This window comes from Parasteatoda tepidariorum, chromosome 8 (assembly GCF_043381705.1).
Source record: "Parasteatoda tepidariorum isolate YZ-2023 chromosome 8, CAS_Ptep_4.0, whole genome shotgun sequence".
In the NCBI taxonomy this organism is placed as follows: domain Eukaryota; kingdom Metazoa; phylum Arthropoda; class Arachnida; order Araneae; family Theridiidae; genus Parasteatoda; species Parasteatoda tepidariorum.
This window is the reverse complement of record NC_092211.1, coordinates 18,719,799-18,743,876: the sequence shown is the minus strand read 5'-3', so window position 1 is coordinate 18,743,876 and position 24,078 is coordinate 18,719,799. Positions and strand designations below refer to the sequence as shown.

At 26.1% G+C, this 24,078-nt stretch overlaps 1 protein-coding gene across 3 annotated transcripts in view; it reads right to left on the bottom strand.

Moving 5' to 3' along the window:
• The window catches only part of LOC107439102 (Na[+]/H[+] hydrogen exchanger 3), a 46,891-nt gene extending 23,470 nt beyond the window's left edge, over window positions 1-23,421 (bottom strand). Inside the window, exons 1-12 of one of the 3 annotated variants that reach the window (XM_043046637.2) lie at window positions 22,950-23,421; window positions 17,841-18,073; window positions 14,738-14,815; window positions 14,545-14,621; window positions 13,350-13,447; window positions 12,075-12,180; window positions 9,972-10,116; window positions 8,264-8,369; window positions 6,825-6,913; window positions 4,496-4,609; window positions 3,391-3,502; window positions 641-794 (exon numbers count right to left, since the gene is read on the bottom strand). In XM_043046637.2, coding sequence (XP_042902571.1) covers window positions 641-794; window positions 3,391-3,502; window positions 4,496-4,609; window positions 6,825-6,913; window positions 8,264-8,369; window positions 9,972-10,116; window positions 12,075-12,180; window positions 13,350-13,447; window positions 14,545-14,621; window positions 14,738-14,815; window positions 17,841-18,073; window positions 22,950-23,196 — 1,559 coding nt within the window. In that variant the 5' untranslated portion in view covers window positions 23,197-23,421. Of the gene's footprint in view, window positions 1-640; window positions 795-2,297; window positions 2,410-3,390; window positions 3,503-4,495; window positions 4,610-6,824; window positions 6,914-8,263; window positions 8,370-9,971; window positions 10,117-12,074; window positions 12,181-13,349; window positions 13,448-14,544; window positions 14,622-14,737; window positions 14,816-17,840; window positions 18,074-22,949 lie in introns of all 3 variants that reach the window. The other 2 variants (XM_071184395.1, XM_071184396.1) reach the window with 2 other exon arrangements.
• Window positions 23,422-24,078: the final 657 nt, after the last annotated feature.

The following is a 24,078-nucleotide window of genomic DNA, read 5'->3' as shown; positions in this document are numbered from 1 at the left end:
TTTTTCGATTCTATTACAGAGGGTGGAAAATGAAGTCTGAAATTGAGAATCTCTTGCAAAATGCAGCAGAGTTACACATGATAGTGCTAGAATAATTCTCAGTGAATCCAGCTCAGTATACGCACATGCAGACCCACATATATTTCATCAAACATGTAAAATGATTGGCGCTTTCCTGCCCTTCGAAACAATGGTACGCCAAAATGCATTGTGTTTGAATGAATTTTGAAAACAAATAGAACAATGTGAAATGTGCTTTTGAATAATACGTGGTGAAAATTGACATGGTCAATTTTCAAAAAGGGAAAATTAAGCACTTTTTAAAAACACCCAATAAAAAAAGTACCTTTAAGGGCTTTAAAAAAAAAAATCAAAAATATGCACTTTTTAAAAACGCTACGCACTCTGGAAAATTATCCTAGAGTTAAATTTCAAATCTAACTACAGAGAAAAAAAATTTTGCAATATAGGTAGACAGTGAACATCAAGTTGTCAGAAAATTGTGGAACCTTACTCTCCATGTCTCCTTGGCCCACAATGTGCTACTGTGGAAATGCTTAGATTCTAGATAGATAAACAGGATAACTACAAAAATGGATAGATAACAATATGCATGACAGAATAGGAGGAGTTCACTTACGGGATACCCAACCAGGCTAATAGTTGTGTGGCTAATCCACCACAAAATATAACAGTAACAATAGCTATAATTGATGTAGCAGTTAGCATCAGATGTCTCGATTCTGACATTGTATTACGAATGGCCAGAGCAAAGGCCATTGCTCCTCTTAAACCTACAATTAGAAAGATAAAATTCAATTTAAAAATTAATATTTTTTAATGATGAATAACAAGCAAAATGTCGGAAATTTGTTTAAAATTTTTTAACAACATTATTTAATAAAACACTAACTGTTGAACAGAGAAATACTGGTATCTCTGACATAATAAACTAATTTTCATACAAAAAAGTACCCTTATTTGTAACAAAAATAAGCAATACACAATGGTGAATTCAACGAAAAAATAAAATAATGCAGAATTTTATATAACTCTTGATCTAATGTTGCAATTTTAATGATCTAATTTCAAGGTTCAAAAAGCCTCAATAAGATGGTCGAATGAATTAGAGTTAAATATTATTTAGACTAGGTGATCAAATACAAAAATATGTTGCCCTCAGAATAAACACAGTATACAATTTGAATTTTAGAGCTAGAAACCTAACGAAAATTCATAGAAAATAAAACACTATAGTTTACAGTAAATACACCATAATTTAAAAGCCTTAGAGTCGTATTTTAAGTTTTATAATTTCAACAATATCTTTAAAAAATATATATATTAGCACAAATGTAAAACATTTTGGATCGAATTATAAAACTTAAATCACCTAATAAAGATAGTTCCACGGCAAAAGGAATTTTATAACTTATTTTTTATTAAATATGGTTGAAAATTTTTTAAATCAAAATTCTTATGCAAAATTAAACATCATTATTTAATTTAATAATGATGTTACAAAATACTTTGAATGGTAAGGAATAAAAATTTAAACTATACAATTTTGAATGATAAAATCCAAAATTTGAATGAAATAGCTAAAATACTTATTAAATAGAAATGTTAATTTCTTTTTCTTTTAAATTTTATCAATCAGAAATTATCTGGCAGATTTTGCTAGAATTTTCTATTTTGTTGTTTGAAATCACATAGTCAAAAATGAGATAAACATTTGTGTACCTTAAAATGTAATTTTTTTTTACCATTATTAAGTTAAAAAGCAAAAATTATTAAAAACCATGTTGTTTTTGAATAAAGAATTTTTAAGATTATTTTATTAGCTTAAATAAGTTCACAGATTATTATAGCAAAAAGCAAAATTTATATTAATAGCTCCAAATTTTGGATAATTTTCCAGCCAATTATCTAGATTGCGATTATATTTTAAGAGCCAAAATTCTGATGCAATCAAAAGAGACGGAAGTTTATTCAGAGAAAGTAATATCGAATCATTTGCACAAATTAATTAGCTAAAAATATAATTTGCACATTTAGTATTATTTTAGGATATTTAGAACATCAGAACCTGATCCCTAGATTAAAAGTTATTAAGTGCATTTTCTCTATTTTTCTTGTTTATGAGCAATGTACATTAATTACAATACAATAAAAACTAGTTTAAAATAAGAGAATTCAAGCAATATCAAGCGGTGCAAAAATCAAATATACATTAAAAAATCTGTTATAAACAAGAGAATTTATACATAAATAAGTTGTGCAAAAAGCGAATATACCAGAGAAGAAGAGAACATGTTGAAAACTCAAAGGAATTTTATTGTGTCGTCCCAAATTAAGAAGGAAAGAAAGAGGATAAATATTTAAAGCTCTTCCAACCGCAATTGCAATCTATAACATTTATTAAGGTTAAATAGATTTAATAAAAAACAATAATACACTGTTATAGTATTAAAATAAAATAAACAAGAGTTCATTTTAGCAAAATTATGACTATGCTACAAAATTGCAAACTTTTCTAAAAATTAAATTTGTACTTTCTATGGTCTAATTATAAGAATTAGAGGCCTTGGTTTTTAGCTGAATAAACTATAAATAATTATTAAACATAGGTATCTGAACCACTCAGAATAGTTTAATGCTATCAAGTTAACACATCAATTTATCATTGCACTAAAACAAAATATTTTTTAAATACAAAGTTAGCTATATTTTTAGAACTCCTGGGAAAAATAAATTTTTAACTTGAAAAACTTCAATAAAAAAAACCATAAATTTTAAAAACAACAAATTTTTAAGTAAAATTTACATTTTAGTCAATTAGAATTTAAATGAATCGGTGACAATTGCTAAATTCACCATAAACATTTAATTCAAAATTAAAACAACTGCCAATAAACTCATTTAAAAAATTATTTCAATGCATTTAATGTGCTATATGTAATTTCACCTGCAGCCTCTCTGGCGTAGAAAATCAGCCACATTTAAATTTTCACAATGGCAAAAAGGACAAGGAATTAATTTTGCCTTTTTTAAAAGTATCTCAACATTTCATCAGACTTAATACATCAGAATAAAGTAAGATTTATTTTTCTTTCAGGGGAACAGATTGACCTATAATAATAATAATAATGTAATAATTTAATTTTTTGAAATGATCTAAAAACTACTTAAGATATGAACAGTAGTTTGAGAACTGATGTTCTTGCTGTTAAAGGAAAAGTATANCATTAATTACAATACAATAAAAACTAGTTTAAAATAAGAGAATTCAAGCAATATCAAGCGGTGCAAAAATCAAATATACATTAAAAAATCTGTTATAAACAAGAGAATTTATACATAAATAAGTTGTGCAAAAAGCGAATATACCAGAGAAGAAGAGAACATGTTGAAAACTCAAAGGGATTTTATTGTGTCGTCCCAAATTAAGAAGGAAAGAAAGAGGATAAATATTTAAAGCTCTTCCAACTGCAATTGCAATCTATAACACTTATTAAGGTTAAATAGATTTTTAAAAAAACAATAATACACTGTTATATTATTAAAATAAAATAAACAAGAGTTCATTTTAGCAAAATTATCATTATGCTACAATATTGCAAATTTTTTCAAAAATTAAACAGGTACTTTCTATGGTCTGATTATAAGAATAAAATGCCTTGGTTTTTAGCTCACCTAAAGCTGAATAAAATATAAATAATTATTAAACGAAGGTATCTTAACCACTCAGAAAAGTTTAATGCTAACAAGTTAACACATCAATTTATCATGGCACTAAAACAAAATATTTTTTAAACACAAAGTAACCTATATTTTTAAAACTCTTGGGAAAAATAAATTTTTTACTTGAAAAACTTCCATAGAAAAAAACCCATAAATTTTAAAAACAACAAATTTTTAAGTAAAATTCACATTTTAGTCACTTAGAATTTAAATGAATCAGTGATAATTGCTAAATTCACCATAATCATTTAATTTTAAAATTCAAAATTAAAACAACTGCCAATAAACTCATTCAAAAAATTATTTCAATGCATTTAATGTGCTACATGCAATTTCACTTGTAGTCTCTCTGGCGTAGAAAATCAGTCGCATTTAAATTTTTGCAATGGCAAAAAGGACAAGGAATGAATTTTTCCTTTTTTAAAAGTATCTCAACATTTCATCAGATTTAATGCACCAGAATAAAATAAGGTTAATTTTTCTTTCATTTAAAAATAGATTGACCTATAATAATGTATAATAATAATCTAATAATTTAATTTTTTAAAATGATCTAAGAACTACTTAAGATAGGGACAGTAGCTTGAGAACTGGTATTTTTGATGTTAAAGGAAAAGTATAAAATGACAAATAAAATTATTGATTGCTTTAATAATCAAAAGGCTAAACAAAATTAAATCTTCTCTATTCTATTAGTATGAATGAATGAAAAATAAAATGATTCGGAAATCAAACAACTAAAAAAGGATACAAAAGCTGTAATGATGAATCCCCAATGCCAATAATGCTTTTGGTAGGTAAACATAGACACTCCAATGTAGCCAAATATAAAATTCTCTGCTACAAAACTCAGAAGTTCAAAAAGCTAAAAAATAAAATTTTTATGAGAAAACAGTATTTTACACATATAGGTTTAAAAAATAACTTAAAAATAAATTATGCCACACTTTTCAGACATGATATTAAAATGAAATAGTTAGCAAAATTTTTAAATTAATATAGTATAAATATTACTGGCAATTTTTTGAAATGCTAGTACTCCATAGACTATCTAAACATAGTGGTTGTAGATAATGTCTAAACAGTTGAATAAAAAATGTTTTTATGCAAAGTATAAAAAAAAGGTCTTGATGGGGTAATTATTTAAATGACATTCATTCCTGAAAAATACTGACGTAATTTTTAAAAAAAAATGCTTAAAAATTACTATTAAGGAGACTAATAATGTATTTTACTGGCATTATATGGACCGCTGGTCTTTAATAGAGTGCTTAAGGATTTTAAAGAATATCTATGTATTTTACATGTTGCCAATTTATCATTCAATATGTTAGAGAACATTACAAAGTGTGAAATTTCTACTTATCATTGGCAACCGAATATTTAGGGCAGATGGGTATGTTTTGACTTATAATATGCAGTGTCGCAAATCAAGCTACCATATTTTTCTTAGGATTATGAATTTTCAGTTCAACAGATATTAAAAATAGGGAGCAATAACACCGGCTTTGAAGGGCTTGATAAATTAAATATTACTTAAGGTGATATTGACGAGGACATTAAGAACAGGGTTAAAAAGGTACTGAACACTTTTGGAATGCTTTTCAAGGTATTGAAATTTCAATATTGGAATATGAAATTAAAAATACAAATATACAATGCAACTGTGAAATCTGTTCAGCTATATAGCACCAAAACTTTTAAGTTAATAAAGTAGCAGGAAAACAGAATTGATGCATTTTGAACAAAATATTTTAAAGAAATATTGAAAATCTACTTTCTGAACAAAAGAAGCAATATCTATGCATGCAATAAATCCAGTGCCAAGCCATAAACAATCAATGTAAAAAAGAGACATGGATTGGTCACACATTAAGAAAACATGCTTAAGAGAATCACATTGATCTGGTCGCCTGGAGGTAGCCTAAGAACAACATGGTGAAATTCGGTGACCAATGAGAGATACCAATTTAATTGACCCTAGTTGAAATGTTGCCAAAGAGACTGCACTGGATAGAAGATGGAAGGCAGAGTTTCTGGCTTTATGCATCTTTCAGGCATAAAAAGCTTCAAGACAAGTTATTCAATACGCAAAGATGTGCATCTCAGAAAAATACTATCTATGTCCACAGATGTGTTAACATATCTGCATTTAAGGGGTGGACCTTCCATTTTATTGGCTGCTTGAATAAAATTCTTGCATTAGGGATGGAATAGATAAAGAAACGCTCCATGTATTTGAACCCAAATGTCTTTAAGAAACATTGTGTTGGCACAGTATGCAAAATTCTTGTTCACGCTCACTTCATCAACATTGATTTGGATGTTGGAGAAATTGAACAGTGAAAAATGTTCAGCGAGATAACCGAATATGCACCAGATTATAACACTTTTGTGCTATTCTATCAACCAATGATCTCGGCTTCCTGTGCGGCATTAGATGTCACCGAATAGACCGAAGACAGCTTCCAGAAACTTTTTAGAGACTGAGGCACCGATGCTAGGCGTATATTTGACTTATGGTATTTCAATGCCAAAAGGCAGCAGCATACAAGTAAGAAGTGTTAAAATTATGGCAACATTTTTGATGTCTGAATTTTCAGATATCTTTGCATGTAAATGATTTGATTTTTAAAGATATATGGATAACATTGGAAACATTGAATTTTTTTTTAAAAAACTAATAGTGTTTTTTAGTAATACATGTGTTTAGGGTTTTCAATGCCTACATTCTTTTATAACTTTGGTCTCCAAAGAAAATTATTCTTATTTTTTGGGTAAATAGAAGAAAGCAAAAATTTTAGTCTAGCTACTACTTGAGAATGGATACCGTGCTATAGAATGCCCAAGTAATGTGAAATAATGAACTGTTTTACACTTTTCTAGCCAGTTTTCAGCATTTTATAAAAGGCCAAATTTAAAACTTAGTTGGTAAATGTAGTACAAAACTCTATAATAATAATAATAAATAATTTATTTGTCATGTTAAAACAAATTCTTGTAACAAATTTTAATTATGCATTCATAAAATAAATACTGTGCAATAGAATTAAATCTAAATTAAAGAAAATCTCACTAACTTGTTTAGTTCTTGATCTAGATTCTACAGTTAAATTATTGTATGTGTAGTGAGCTTGACAAATACCACAAAAGAGAACAGCCACAATGCCTGAAACAAAAATAATGAATAAACTGAATAAAAAAAGACTATACATCTTTTAACAATCTAAGGATAGTTAATACATAAAGAGATACACTTTTTATGGACAAATTATTTGGTATTTTTTCCCATTTTGAAAAATTTAAGTTGATTTTTTAATTAATTGGATTTACACAGTAAGAAAATTTTCTGTATCGGTGTACATTGCGAAAAAACACCACAAATAACTTTAGATCTAATAATCGGATTTTTCCGTACTTGGCCTCAATCTTAATCATTTGAGTGGATAACCACAAATATTAGTTCAGACAACATTTTAAATTATGAAATCAGGCACAAAGAGATACTTTCTCAAATCAAATTTTAAATATATGATTTAATTAAAATTCGATTTCTCAGGAATCACACGCCTTATTTTGTTCAAATTTTTTATTTTACCACTTGAAATAACATTCTTTTATATGTTGTAAAAATTTGCACAGCTTATAATTCAAAATTTTTTTGCCTATTACTAAATAAAATAATAAAATTTTTCATTACATATTGCTATTTTTTTTGGATGGAATTAACTTTGGGTAAACAAATTTTATAATTGAGTGAAAACTATTTTAACTTGCTTAAAAAAGTTCAAGAGCTATAGTAAAATAAACTATAGATATGGTAAAGTAAAATTAAAATTAAGGGGTCCTAAGTTTTAACCGCTCTCCTAACCAAACTATTCAGACCATATTTTTCAAATTGCATTTTAAAAGCAGCCATTAAGATACTTGTAACCATTAAGATTGAATTATAGTACATGAAGATTTGATTACTAGATCATAAGTTATTCAGGGTGTTGCTTTTTTGTTTTTTTAGTGCACTGTACATAAATGTTTTTATACAACATTATAAACTAAAAGAATCTTATGAAATACTTTTTGAGAAATTACTTAATACAATTCTCCAAAAGTTGTCGATTAATTGAAGAATTGTTACATTTCAGAATTTTTTTTTTAGATGAAAATTTATTTCCTACACATGTGCATGTTATTTTCAAAATAAAATGGTTAAAAAATTAATTAAAATGGGAAGTCTATCTATTTACAGAAAGATACAAAATTAAATCTAGATAAGTAATCTAAGTGAAGTAATTATGTAAATTAAATTATTACTTAAAGAAAAAATGCTAGGTACATTTGAAAATAAAAACTTCTTTTGCTTCACGGTTGAAGTGAAATTGATCCTTTAATTAAATGTAGCCTTTTCTTTTTTCTAAATTTTTCATCATTGAGATATCATTTAAAACATAACTTTCTTTCCTTTTAACTATAAAGCAAAAGGAGTATTTAAGTGAATTTAATTATTGCAAATCAAAGTTACCTGTTAAATCAGCAGCTTCTGCCATAAGAAATGTACTGTAGGACATTAAAACAAACAAACTGGATTCCAGCAAAGGAAAGTCACAAATGCGAGTAAATTTTGTCAAGTAAGCAGCATTAAGGAAAACATTGTAATCAATTGTGCATAAAACAATTTAAGAAATTAAAAATGTTTAATTCTTAAATTAGAAGTAAGACAGAATATCATATCACAAAATTAAATACATGGATTATTTTTATAGTAGAGTTTAATGGCAAACAAAGGAAGAAAAAACGATCGAAGTCGAGACAAAAATAACTACATCTATGCATCTAAACTCAAACAAGATAAAAGGTTTTATCCAAGACAGGCAATTTTAACTTTAAAAAAATTATCAAAATTTTCAGCATATTAATAGATAATTCATAAAAGAGTTCAAATTTACAGTTGTAAATTAAAACTCAACAAAATATTCATCACATAGGTTCACAACTCTTGAAAAGTTAAAATACCATATTACTTTAACATACAAGATTACAAAACATTAAATTTTAATAATCATCAAAATTTATAACTAGAGAATTTCCCATTAGCCAGTGGTAACCATAGAATTGTGTAGAAGTCAGAGAGTTTACGACTTTTACTGAAATAACATTTATATACAACCAATAATCCATAATTAATTTAATATTTTTGTGAAATTATTTCAGTCAAATGCCAATGAAAAAAAATTTTTGAAAATTAAAAAAGAATAAACATTTCATTGCAAAAATCATGAAAAGGATATACATTTATTAAAAATTACTTCAGTATTTCTCTTTGAACTTTCAATTCAAAATAAAATAATCAATTTCAAGAATAAAAAAAAATATTATCGGATAAAGTCAAAGGTATCGAGAGTTAAGACCTTTTTAACCAATAATAATTATTGAAACCAGAAAAATTTAAAAAAGGACAAACATTAAATTGAATAAATTATGAAAAGGATATGCATTTATTAAAAATTGCCCCCTGCATTTCTCATTTAATTTTTCAATTCAAAATAAAATAACGAATTTCAAGAATAAAAAAAAATTCTAATTTTATTTTTAAAAAAACCGTAATTCAGCATATTTTCAACATGTGCATACTCCAAAAACAAATTCAGGACAATACTAGAAGTCGCTTCAGACCTGTGAATACCTGACGCAAAACCTAATTAAAATGCTAAATTACACACAATCACACTAAATATTTTCCAAATAATTAGTTATTTTTCTTCTGTTAGAATATTCACTATTGCTAAAGAAAATTATTTATTGACTCATGGTTTCATGAAAAATAAATAAATCATTTAGGGACCTATAACCAAAAAAATTGAGAACCATTGCCTTAAGCTACACTAATATGTTTGACACTAAATGAAAATATAAAAATAAGCATATTTTTAATTCATTGTCTATGAGTTGAACGATTAACTACAGAGTACCACTGATTTAGGTTCAATTACTTAGCATTAAGATATAAGGTTAAATATCAGTTCAAATCATCCAGGATTTTGAATTACGTGAGGTGAAATAAGCAGAGTTGTATTGTATTAAAATATAATAAATATTGCATAATTTTTTTTCTCCATATCATGCAATATTTTTTGAAGAAGGATTTTGCCTTAAAATCACATCCATAATTATACTTAAATTCCGAAATGGCAATAAGTTTTACAATTGAACTGAAATTAAATAAAGGATATAGCAGCGGTGAGACATCCAGTGCCAGAACCAATTAAAAATGAGCAGATGAAAATGTACACAAAATTTCCTACAGATTTAAATGCGGCTGAAGATTGGAAACTATCATCTCCCTTTCCATACATTTCAGCATAGTTGTTGATTGATCTACAGAAAAAAATCCATTAATTTAAAATTCATTAGTTTGTGAATAGAATAATGGTGAAAAAGCTTTGAAATCAAACCATCCATCTAGTTTATTTGATGCAAAATTTTTACTTTCCTTATTTGGTCTGTTTTGCAATTAAAATAAATATAAAATAAAATGGAAGAAAGATATCTGGTAAATGAAAAGCAATTTAAAGAAAGCATAAATCTTCCTTTCCTTTATGATCTTTAAATACCTAACTTGGCCACAAGCAAGCATGCCATGACAGTTTCAGTGATTTTGAAAGACTTTCAAACAAAGGTCCACAGCACCTAAGATTTTCCAATATAGCATTTGTTTTTGTTTTTTTGTTTTTTTCATTTCAGTTTTGGAAAGAAAACTATACTTAGGGCAGTAATGTTTTAAACTCTAAAATATGTTTTCCAAATTACAAATTAAACTACAGCAAAAACTACAATTTAATAGAGTTATTGTATTAATAAAAGTATGCATTAAATTAAAAGTTATTTTTTCAGTAATTTAATTTTAGTTGTTTCAAAATATCATTACCTATTGAATTCTCAAATGGAATAATTTCTTACTACTTAGACCAATCTGGAGATTTAATATGTTGCAAGTTGGTTTAGTATTTTTTAATAAAAACTTTATTTTAATTAAAGTGTTTCACTAATTTTGAAAGCAACACAAGTTTAAAAAATAGTGATTTTTGAATGCTCTTTAGTTCCGCATTTTTAAAATTTTGGGATCATTAAATTGAAAATTAAAAGCAATTAACCACCATGATACAAGATTTTTTATCTTAAAAAAATAGTAAACAAATAAGTGTATGACCTCTAATTCACTCCTACAAAATTTCACTAACGGAGAATACACCATAAAAAATAAATTTGTTTTGTTTCGTATATTTACTTAATGTGTTCTATTTTCATTTCAATTTTTTTAGTGCGTCTCACACTATTGTACTGATATTTTTGCCTTGGCTACATTAATACAATATTAAAAAGCACTCCGTTTTGCGGATATAATCCTGTGAGCTGATGACGAGATATCTTTTCAATATTTCATTTTTCTGGTTTTTATATATTTTTTAAATTTTATTTTAATAATTTCTCTTCTCTTTTCATTAATATGTATTATTTTCCATTTTTCTCTATATTTTAAACAAATTTTATGTTCAAAAAATAGTAAACAAATATGAGTATGACCTCTNATACATATACATATTCCTATATATATATACATATACATATTCCTATATATATATACATATACATATTCCTATATATATATACATATACATATTCCTATATATATATACATATACATATTCCTATATATATATACATATACATATTCCTATATATATATACATATACATATTCCTATATATATATACATATACATATTCCAATATATATATACATATACATATTCCTATATATATATACATATACATATTCCTATATATATATATACATATAGAATATAAATAATATTCTTAATCATGAGAAAATTTCTGAATCAACAAATTGGATAAAATACTTCGACAATTTACAATTTTGTAATTGTTAATTCGGAATCATAATAACTCCCCTCCCCCCCCCCCAGNCCCCCCCAAGTATGCCAAAAGTATTCAAAGATAAGAATTTCTAATATTTAACTTATTTTTGCAAATCAACATTTATTCTGATGTTAAAAGTTCCAAAAATAAGTAATTTATTTAATAAATCTCACGATTTTTTAACATAAAATTCACTTTAAAAAATTTACTATAACAATACTAGTTTACAAACAATTTCTTTTTCTTCAATTTAATACAATTATTTATCACAAAGAGAAAAAGAAAATGGTTGAAATATTCTCACAAAAAAATCTCACTCTTAACAAACTTTCAACTTTGCTAATTAAAATCAAAGTATTTAAAATACTACAGAATTAACAAAAAACAATTTCTTACCCAGCCAAAACTATAGCTATAGCATCATTCAGAATACTTTCCCCGAAAACCAAAGCATATAGATTAACATCAACATGAAGGTCATGGAAAATAGCTAAAACTGTCACTGTTAAAGTAATAAAAAAAAAAGATTTTTAGGTTTTAATATTACAATCAAATTATAAAACTTCTTACAAAATTATTAGACTGGGTAATTTTATTCAATTTGTAACTATGCAATAAAATGAAAGGAGAAAAAAAAACTTTTAAAATTTTAATATTGAAACTCAACTTTTTTAGCAAGTATTTATTATGCCATTCTTAAAATAAGTAAAGTATAAGTGCTAAAATATCAGTTTCATTTATTTTAAAGAAAAAACAAGCCTCTCTTTTTAACACCACATATTTGAATACAATTATACACCTCAACAGTTATGCTAGGTTATGTTAGTTTAGTTTATTACATATTAGTTTAGTTAACAGTTATGCCTTAATTTATCTAGGTTAACTTAGGCTCTATAGTTATGCTAGGTTAGGATAACTAAAGGGAGATAGAAAAATTAAGATATCACAAAAAAGGGGGCACAGCCTGCGTTTAGAAAATTACAAACAAATAGCAGAATAACAAACTTTAAAGTACCCTTTTCATTATTGAATTCAATTATGAAAAAGCTAAAATGTATAATTATTATGCAACTTTAGTATGGTGTGAAATTACAATTTGGTACTAGAATGGTAAAATAAATTGGTAGCACTACATAAGTACAACTGCTCAAAAATTATATTGCCTGGCATGCATAGGTCATGTAAACATTTGAATCAGACGTGTCTTACCATATCCTTACATCTCTGCACAAGCAATTACATATTCAATCAAAAATATTGATTAACTTCAAACTTAAACAGATTACATTTCACAAGACCTAAAGGTTACTACATCTATGTTGAGGGGCAAGCAATTTCCAATAACTTCTGAGGTAAAAAAATGATAATTTGTTGAATTCATACTTAAAAAGATTGATATAGGTATAACATATTTATTGTCATTTTTTTGATAGATAAATTATAGGTACATTAACGTATTTTTATTAATATGCATTTGAAAAAGATGTATGAGTATGTAAAAGTTCAATTTGGTCAAGTATACTAACATGCGCTGCAAGGCATGTAAACATTTTGAGATCTTTTAAATCATGCTAGGTTTAATTTTAATTTGTTTTATCAGAATTCATAGCTTAACAATAACATAAAAGTAATTTAAAATACAAAAACTTCGTAATAAAACAAAGAACATACCAGGGTCAGTTGCAGAAATCATTGCCCCAAAGTACAGACACTCATTGAATGAAAATGTAATGCTAGGCATCAATTGAAGAAATGCAAACATTATTCCCCTGAAAAGAGGATGAAAAAATATGTGCAAACATAACAACACAGAATCTAAAAGAGCATTTAGCAACATTGATAGAATTGATTTTTTAGAAATGGCTATACAAATGAGGAAATATTTTTTAAATAAAAATCAGTCAATAACTCGTAAAAAAATAATGAACAGATTAACAAAGTGATAAACCTGAACTAAATTATAAAATAATGTTTTAACTCTAGTATGTAATACAGTATAACATAGAAAAAGAAAACTTGAATAACATGGTAGGGTCATTGGGAGAGGTTAATCTTTAATCAACTTAAAAATATATAAAAGTCTTTTATGACAAGTGATCAAAAGCACAAACAAATAAACAAAAAAATTTATGTTATGCTAGATTGATTATTTATTCAAGAAATAAAGTGTGTATTTCCGTGCCAAGTCTTCAAAAGTATTTTGAAAAATAATAAATTCACTTTAACTTAATTATGGGAATTATAATGAAATGAATTAAATGAAATATAAAAAAAGCAATCATGTTAATATAATCAGAAGGAATAAGAAGCAAAATAAACAACAAAATATAAATTTTAAAAAAAATTGATATTTAATACAATGAAAAAGTTAAAATAATTTATCTCAAAATAAAAATACATTCAAATTACACAAAATATGGCACTAAATATAAGCTTAATTACCTAGACTTCAAATTTTGAATTTATCCATTTATCTTTTAAGTTATAACAAGCTAAAAGCAATACAAAACATAAATTCAAAAAATCTCTATCTATATTTAAAATTTAGAGTAATACAATTATATTACATTAAATAACAAATATTAGACATTAAATTTATTATTATTACCAAAACATAAACTAATTATTAATTATTTATAATCACAATTATTATTGAATAAGATGCTTGATAGCTAAAAAGTCAAAGTATATATTTTAATAACAACATAATAGCTCAAGTAATCTGTCTTTTAAAATTTAGTCAGATGAAGTAAAAGCAATCATTTCAAAAAAATAAAGCATGGAGTACAAGAAGAATTTAACATCAAAAAAGACCAAACAAAATTTAAAAGCAGAATGAAAATAGGTTAGTTAAAAATTATCTTACCCAACCATAAAACAGGATATTGTAGTGCCTAAAAAGGCATAAGTAAAAATAGTGCCCAAATTTCTGAAGAAAAATTTCTGAAACGTAAGAAAATATACATACATATATAAACATTTGAATTTTTATTTACAATAAAAGAAAAAATTAATCATTTTATAAATTAGGAAGAAAAAATATTTTTAAAAAAACTTACACGTTTTAAACTATATCCTGCATTAAATATGATCGGAGGTAGAATTATATTAAAAAATATTTCTGGATCAAAAGTTGCCTGAAATAAAGAAGAAACATTAAAATTTATTATTTTTTATTTAAAAAATAACTAAATGAATGCATTATTCATATTCAACATTCTTAAAACAAACTTTTATTCCCTTTTATATCATTTTTCTCAATAAAAAATACATTTGATACACATATAAAAATAAAAGGCAAGGAAAAAAAATTATTAATGCTGCACAATTGTCTTTTGTTGAACTCAAATGTTAAAACTTTTCAATAACATGAAATGTCACTATAAAATTCATTTACACTATAGTGTCTGTTACTTGCCTTCAGTTAGTTTTAAATTAAGCAAATAAAATTTTTAGCAACTACAATAAGAAATTTTTTTATAACACCATTCATATTAAATATCAGCATATTTTAAAATTTCATGATCAACGATTTCTGAAATGATGTCATCTATATTTATGCAAACTTAGTACCAAACATTAGTGAACCATTATTATCACATAACTTTTGATGAATATGTTTATTTCAAATGTTTAATTTACCATATTTTCCTAAGTCAAACTTCATTTTTAACTTCAATATAGTGACATTTAGATGCCTAATTCCCATTGGAACAACAACAACAAAAATTATACCCAACAGCAAAATTCTAACCCAAAGATAAAACTAAAATTAAATTTTTGAAAACAGAAAGAACTACCTTTTATTTTAGAGCATAATTTATCAATGAAATAAAGAATTTTCTAAAATATATAGTAATTTTGTTCTTTCATTCTCAAATAATGATGTTAGGACTTATGTTCTGATCTTGTTCTGAAAATTTTAATTCTGTTTTCAAAAACGGTTTAATTCTAGAAGAGACATGGAAAAATACTGATGCCAACATAATAGAAATGTGGTATTTCCAATTAATTGGATGGTATCCGAAATGACATGAAAGGGAACTCAGGATCCTGTGTAATAAGTATGCTATAAAAAGTTTAATTATTATTTTATAAAAGTTTTGATTATGTAATATTAGTGTCACTTTTACGTTCATATTAATCGTATACATTAGGTGAAGGGTTAAATTTAAAAGAAAAAAAATTTCGTTACTGTTTAAGTCGATTTCCCTAACTTACAGTACAATTTAAGGACTCAAGAGGCTGACTTATATTAGGGATGTAACGAATATTCTGCCTCTATTCGGTATTTGGCCCTTTTGCCGAATATTTGGCCAAATGTACACCAGAGTATTATTTGGAATATTATTTTTCCACAAAGTTTTTAGAGGGCAAAATTCATAATAGATTTAATAAAGAATAGTCTAAAATCATCTCATAAAATCATTTTTTTACCATACATTATTAATAATTAGATAATTAGAAAAATATGTTTTTATACATATTTGTTAAGTTCTAAAACTTGTTAACTTATGTTCTGAAAGACACTTGGAAAAGCGGAATTTGAAGAATTGAAACTAGATTAATTGACACTGAACCATGAGTTTTATAATGCTGATTTTTTTTTTTTTTAATTATATGCAGGCATTTTTAACACTTAATGTTTTAAAAATTGAGAACATTTACTTTTGTTTAATTTTTGCTTGTTTTTCAGTTTAAACTAAAGCAAAGCATGTTAATGGAATGTTTCGAATACACTTTATTTTTTTTTCCTGTCGCTTTTTTCTTGTACAGTAAGACAGATAACTAGTAACATGGAAAACTGTGATTCTCAGTGTTAAAGTTATATTTCAGAACTAAGAAAAAAAAAATCTGTTTCTCTTTAGATTTTTTTTTTAACTTTTCCTTTTATCAGCTCTTTTATTATAACAGCATTTTCTAAGGACCATTTCTAACGAACGTTTTTCTTTTATGGTCACTTTTTTCGAAAAATACAGCAATGTGAAAATTTTTAGTGTTAAATCATTTGTTAAAAAAATTAAGAACGATTGTTTTAGTTTTTAGCTAGCTTTTTTTTTTTCTTCAAGAAAACTTATGGTTTTATGGACATTTTTATTATGATGCAGAAAATAAGAGGGTTTCTATTATAGACTTAAATCTTTATTTTTTCATGAAAATACAGTAAATGAAAAATTGAAATGCTTAGCTTTAAAATTTTCTTTCAAAATTAAGATCGATTTTTATTTTTTCTGTTTTGCTTTTGTATATAGTCTTTATTTTTATAGGCATTTTAAAAGCGTTTCTGATAGACAGTACCTCTTTTAATGTCTTATGGATATTTTTTTTCTCCGGAAAATACATACTTTTAACACTAAAGCTTTGTTTCATTTGAAGAATTAAGATTTTTTTTTTTCTATTTCCTTTTTTTTCAATTTTATAACTTTGATTTATTTTTTCAATAGCTATCAGTCATGTTTTTTAAATATTTCTAACTACCTTAATATCTGATTATCTTTATTATCTTAAACATTCATATTTAAATATTTTTTTTCCTTTACTCAATACCAATAGTATTGCTAAGTTTTGATTATTTTTCTATTACTAAACTCATTTCTGTATAAAAAATCATATTTATTAATGATTTTTTATTTTTAAAAAAACGTTACTTGGCTGTAATAGTGATTTGGGCGATCACCAAATATTCGACCTAATCACCATTAGTTATATCCCAAACTTATACTTCGAAAAATATGGTAAGCTAAAAAATTTAGAAAGAATTTTTTTAAAAAACGTTTTTAACATGAGAATTTCAAATTTGGCATAGTTAGATTTATTTCATTTCAATATTAACCTTTAAGAGTGATATCTATAACAAATGCTCCCTGTTTTTCAGAATTATTTTTCCTTATGATAAAATTAAATTTTTTATTCTTTTAAAATAATTTTATTACCTTCCTTTGAATATGTTGAGAATATTAATAATAATTTATTACAAAACCATTTTTTTATACATAAAAGCTACTCCAATATTTAATTTATGTCTTTCTGATATATAGAACAGTTTTTCAATGTCAACAAGGTTGGTTTTTCCAACAAAAATAAATGGATTAAATAAGTTTGAATAAAAATCACATTTTTATCAATCCAAAATACAAATTTAAATTTACATAAAATTCTCACCTTTTGATCCAATTTTTTATTTTCGACATCTGTGATTTCACCTCTGAAAGAGTAAGCATAAGTCTTATTCTTCACATCTTGAGTAGCTGTTTGCCTTACTACAGCCATTTGAAAAAATATATTATCTGGGGGCATGGTTAAGTTATGCCCATAACCCCTAGCAGGTGTTGTGTAGATGTGATTAACTTCGTAATCTTGACCACCATACCTGATAATGGCACCAACAATCAATCCTAAAATAATAATTATAATATTCATTTGCAATTTATTCACACATACCCTACCCTAAGTAAATCCTACCCTCATTTAAATAATAATTTAAAACAAATATATATTTACGTCAAGTAAAAAATTTTTAAATTCTAATTAGGAAATAGCAATCATCATTTTGCAACCTCATCAATTCATTTTATATGAATGAGAAAATCAATATAAATAGCATGCAAAATTGCAATTAAGTATCAAAATATATAAATTAGGGGTGCACCTTTTGGAATAAGGGCCATTTGCACATCAGTTAGATTAATGAAGGGCTGCACCTATATTTAGTCATGTTAGTGGCAAATATGATAATTTTAATGTGTTGTAACCATAAAAGTGTGCATAAAAATTGCAACATTAGTGTTGTAAGCACTAAATACTTTTATTAGTAAACTTAAATAACATATTTGCAGAAAATAAAATATTTTTAATTATTTGAATTTATTTAAAACTAAAAAAAACTGATACTTTTTTCAAAAAAACTTTTTCCATTTTTCACAATAATTAATTTATCAAATATATATATACATAAATATTGGTTGCTGCTGCTGTAGTTAATTTGCGTCGCACTAGAGCTGCACAATGGGCTATTGGTGACGGTCTGAGAAACTTCCCTGAGGATGATCCGAAGACAAGCCATCACAATTTTGATCCTCTGCAGAGGGGATGGCACCCCTGCTTCGGTAGCCCAACGACCTGCAATCGAAGTCCAGCACTTTACGGTAGAACAGTTTAACGAGGACCAATACCGCACACCCTCGGTCCCTACGCAGACTGATCCAAGTGGTCACCCACCCGCACACTGACCGCAGCCAGTGATGCTGGACTTCGGTAATCTGCTGGGAACCGTGTCTTAACAATCAGTCCACTGCGGGACGTATAAAAAGTGCAGCATTAGTGTTGTAAGCACTAAATACTTTTATTAGTAAACTTAAATAACATATTTGCAGAAAATGAAATATTTTTAATCATTTGAATTTATTTAAAACTAAAAAAAAACTGATACTTTCTTTTAAAAAAAACTTTTTCCATTTTTCACAATAATTAATTTAGCAAATATATATGCATACATAAATATTGGAGGGGGAGATACAAATTCTAACCAAAAAGAAGCTTAAAGAATGAAAGATCAAAAAATATATGCATTTNTATATATACACATAAATATTGGGGAGGGGGATATAAATTCAAACCAAAGAGAAGCTTATAGAATGAAAGTGCAAAAAATATATGCATTTTATAGAGTAATATAAATTTGAATAAAATATTGTAATTAAAGAAAATTCACAATGTTTAAACAAAAACTAAATTAAAAAGAAATGTTTTTATTGTGTTCAGAAGCTCCCGCGGTCTGCACGTCAACGGTCAATGGGACACAGGTTGTGCCCCCCTAATGTAAACCATTTGAAACTCAATTGCATCTCTTTTTAAGAAATATTTCTCAATCGAAATATATTATTCATACAAAAATTAAATATTGTAATTTATATAAAGAAAAAAACTCTCATTAATTTTTCAGCAAAAAAAAAAATAATAAAAACTTAATAAAATTCCAATTTTTTTTTAAAAGACAAGTAATGTTTAATTTCAAAAAATATATTTATTTTTTTTATTTTAAAATATTATGAGTATTTTGAAAATTGTTTCATATGAGTGTTTCACTTAAGTGTGTTCTTTTAGTGTTTTAATAACATTAGAACAGCATTTTTTTAAAATGTATAAATTGGAGAAGAAAAAAAATTTCATTTAACATTTTTTGGAAAAAACTTGCAGAAGAACTTAGATATGAATTCAAATAAAAATTTATTGACACTTTAATTTATGAGATTTAAGATAAGAAATAAAATACTTACAACTTATCAACACATGTTACAGATAGATACAAGACAAAGTTTTATATTATCATTTATTATCAATGATCATAAAATAAATAGCTATTCTTTTTCATATCTATTAATAAACAATTCAATATTATCATTAGATATCGAAATTATTATCGGTGTTAACAGTGCAAAAGAATAACACTCTTGTATCAGTTTATAAATACTTACAATTTGATTATTAGTTAAAGTTGAAAAAACTGCCTTAATAGTCATGACTGGATTATAGTATCTTAAATTACACATTTAAAATATGTTTTTTTACTTAAAGCTTTATGTATCTAATTTAATTTAAATCATTGATTATAAATAATGGAATGCTTTCATCAATGCTTATAAAATATAAACATACAATAGTTAAATAGCTCACAATCATAATTAAAAATAAACTTTGAATGGAAAAATAATATTTTCTTAACCTGTTTTAATTCTATTTCCAGATAAATTTGAAAGCTTTAAAAAAAAACAATTTCAGCTAAGTTGCTTAACTTTGTGCAAAAACATTTTGAAAGTTATATACATAATTGTTATTTTTGCAATTTTAAGTTAAAATATATTTGAAAATCACTAAGTATGGAAAACTTTAGCCTTATTTGAAAATCAAAGGCATTCACATTTGTTTTTATTTAATGATCTGGCCGATGAACTGGCCAAGGAGGAGGCTAATGATCCTATAGATAGTAGTGGCCTTCTAACTTACAATGAAATCTATGCAAAAGTTAAGACCGACAATAACAGGACTTGGAGGATTTCACCTAGTCATGATTGGTATCAACAAAATAGTCCTGGAGCTGCCCTGGAGCTAAAAGGTGATAGGAAACTACAGACAGCTATCACAAGACTAATCAGTGGTCATACCCATGGAATAATATTTGTTCAGGGTCAAAAGACTTTCCCTGTATTGCTAAAATGTAATGTGCACCAGGCTACACCTGATTATTTGTTGTCCTGTATGGGGCTAGAGAAGAATTTTATCTAGGAGAATCTGGTGATGGTATATGATTTTCTGTTGGTGAACGGTCTTCTAGATTTGGTCTAGCCTTGTTCTGGGCCAAGTGGAATATGTAACAACACATTTGTTTTTAACAAATTTTGAAGAATTATATATATATATATATATATATATATATATGTGTGTGATGTTGATGTTATAGTAGCCATGGTCAAGTGTTCAGGAATGCAGGAAAATAGCTGGATAGAAACAAACTTTATTTAAGTCATTTTTGAGTTTGCAAATCTTCATATCATGTTCCAGAATCTGCGTGATTGAGTTTTTATCTAAGGGAAAGTAGCACAAGTTTGTCCCTCTATTGTGTTAGATCTCAGGGAAAAACAAAAACAAATTACAATTAGTCCATTAAATATGTTGAGGGAATAAAATATTTCTCACAGTTCGAATTAAGGGAAAATCCAAAATGTTAATTTATACATACCGAAACCAAAAATATAATAAGAAAAGAGGAAGTGAATAATTAATTGTAAGAAAGTGCTTAATGTTGAATAATAATTTAAGAAGGAGAATTTAGATAAAGAAATTACCTAAAAAGATTACTTGAAGATTTTTATGTTACACTCACATACAGATATATACGCGATTCCAGTTTGAAAAAATATCATCCATTGTTTTTAAATAATAATTACACACTGGTAAAATAGTCTGTGTTTATAACTTTAATTTGAATTACGACTTTAAATATTTACTTTGTTAGCATTATTCTCAGCTGGTTAAATTTTTATAAGTATCTTATCTGGGGGAGGGGTAAAAATAAATTTTTTAAGTGATTTTAAAACTTTTTTATTTTAAATAAATGCCTCTCTTTTACAAAAAAAATGCATCTTTACACGTTAATTTTCTACTAATTTTCAGATTAAATTATGGAAAAAAGCTTTCAAGTTGTTTATCAATTAATCATTTTTTGCTAGTTTACTTTCTTTGAAAAAAGAAATATGCACAAAGATTGCCTTTTAGCATGTGTTTAATTAATTTCATAAACTACAAATTTTTCTCTTATTTTGATAATGATTGAAATATACACATAAGATAGCATGTCAAAAATTGTTGAGCAAAAAATTCAGTTATTACATAATATTACACATTTTGATTAATATTTATGATGTTAAGTGAGTGAAATAATGACTAATAACAACACAAATGTTTTGTTACTTACTGTAGTGTAGCTATCACTGCAAAAATATAATTTTAATTCAGTAGTTAATAAGACATGTTAACTTGATTCTATGGTGGGGTACCTTTTCATAGATGAAGGTTGACATTGTCGATTACTCCTTGCCCCATTGTTACCTTACTGTCTATATCTCAAATAGGTATTACATATTTGATTCTAACCTTAAAATTAAGTCTCATTAAAAAAAATGATTTTATCTTAAGAATTAATAATTGAAAATAAAGTGAAGAAAAAAAAGGAAAGAAGAAAACTAGAAGGGGGAAAAAAGCTGACTAGAAAAATTGTTTCTGCAAATTATGAATCACAAATTTTTTCTTAAAATGAATGTTTTCATGTTTTCCTAACTTTATTTATATGTTTTTATACAGCATTATCTTTTTATTTTCATTAAGGATATTATTTCCAAAAATATATTTTGGTTCCAACCATTAGTTGAATAACCAAGCAAAACTTATTTCATTATCGTTAAATTTTTTTCAATACGTACTAAATATTTTTTTATTGCAAGTAAAGAAAGACGAATACGAACAATTCAGTAGCGAATTATTAAGAGTTACTGTTTAAGAACTAAATTTCTTTCGAAAATAAATCAGCAATACTTCTATCGAAATATTTTAAGGTAAAATAAACTACAAGGCTTGCAACAAAAAATGACAGATGTCAACATCATAACCAATACGGTTCATAATAAAAATTATTTTAATCAACAAATAACCCAACAAAATAGATGGAAAATATCACAAATTTAGACAGTGATCAATTGCAATTGTCATACAACTCACCATAAATTATTGCAAGGCCAGTTTCGTGCAAAAATCTTGCACGGCGCCTTTTAAAAAACCATATAGTGCATACAGTAAGAATAAGTAAAATTACATAAACTAATATATTTAAACAGTCAATTTGATGAATTCGTTTAGCATTTTCATCAAGTTTTATGTCATAAGGTACGCTCGCACTACATTCATGCACTAATAATAAAGTTGCAGTCGTTAAAAAGAAAACAATACTATTTCTTTGACGGCGCATATCTCAAACAAGCGGCCACAAACCGGCGCGAATCACTTCACACGCGGTATCATACACAATAGATATTGTTCGTTCGCCGATCCGACTAGCAAAACAAAAGTTTTCAATTAAGTAAGCAAGATCAAGTGATTATTATTCACACGAACGCCCATAAACATTAGAAAGATCTACAACGAAATTACGAAACAGATTCGGCAGGTAAACATCACGAAAATTCGATTGCCATTCAGAGTTTTTAAATAGAGAAAAATATGAGAGACCGTGGTTGCCAAGAGGTTTTTCAAACCAACCAAAGAACGAAAACCGAGCTCTCAAAATGCTGTAATTTTCATTTGGGAATTTTCGTTTACATTTCATTGAAAAGTGTTTGCTGTTTCTAACATTCTCATTTGGTCTAAGTAACTCAGTTATTAACTGAAAATTGAGAAAATAGCATTTCAAAGTAGAACCAAGATCCAATTTTGAAGCGGCGGACTTTCGAAATTTTTTCATTCTTATTAAGAATTTCAGTATTATTTTAACAGCACTTTTAATGAACTCAGTGTAGCTTCCAACTATGTTCAAAAATAAATAATAGAAAATGGCATAGATGACCAAACAGAGAAAGATCGGGTTCCTGATCGAAAATAAGAGAAGCTTTTTTATTCAAACACAAATTAAAGTCAGTCACTTCTCATTTTTACTTTATTATTTCAATACAGTAGAGGAATAATTTTTAATAATTTTATAATATCTTAATTTAGATTCGTGAGATTAAAAAACAGTAATTTTATTTCAGATTTTAAAATCATAATCTGAAAAGTTATAGTAAATTTCAGTACTTTCACAAAACGTCACGTTAGTCATTTAAAATAATAAATTAATAAATATGTTTTAAATAAA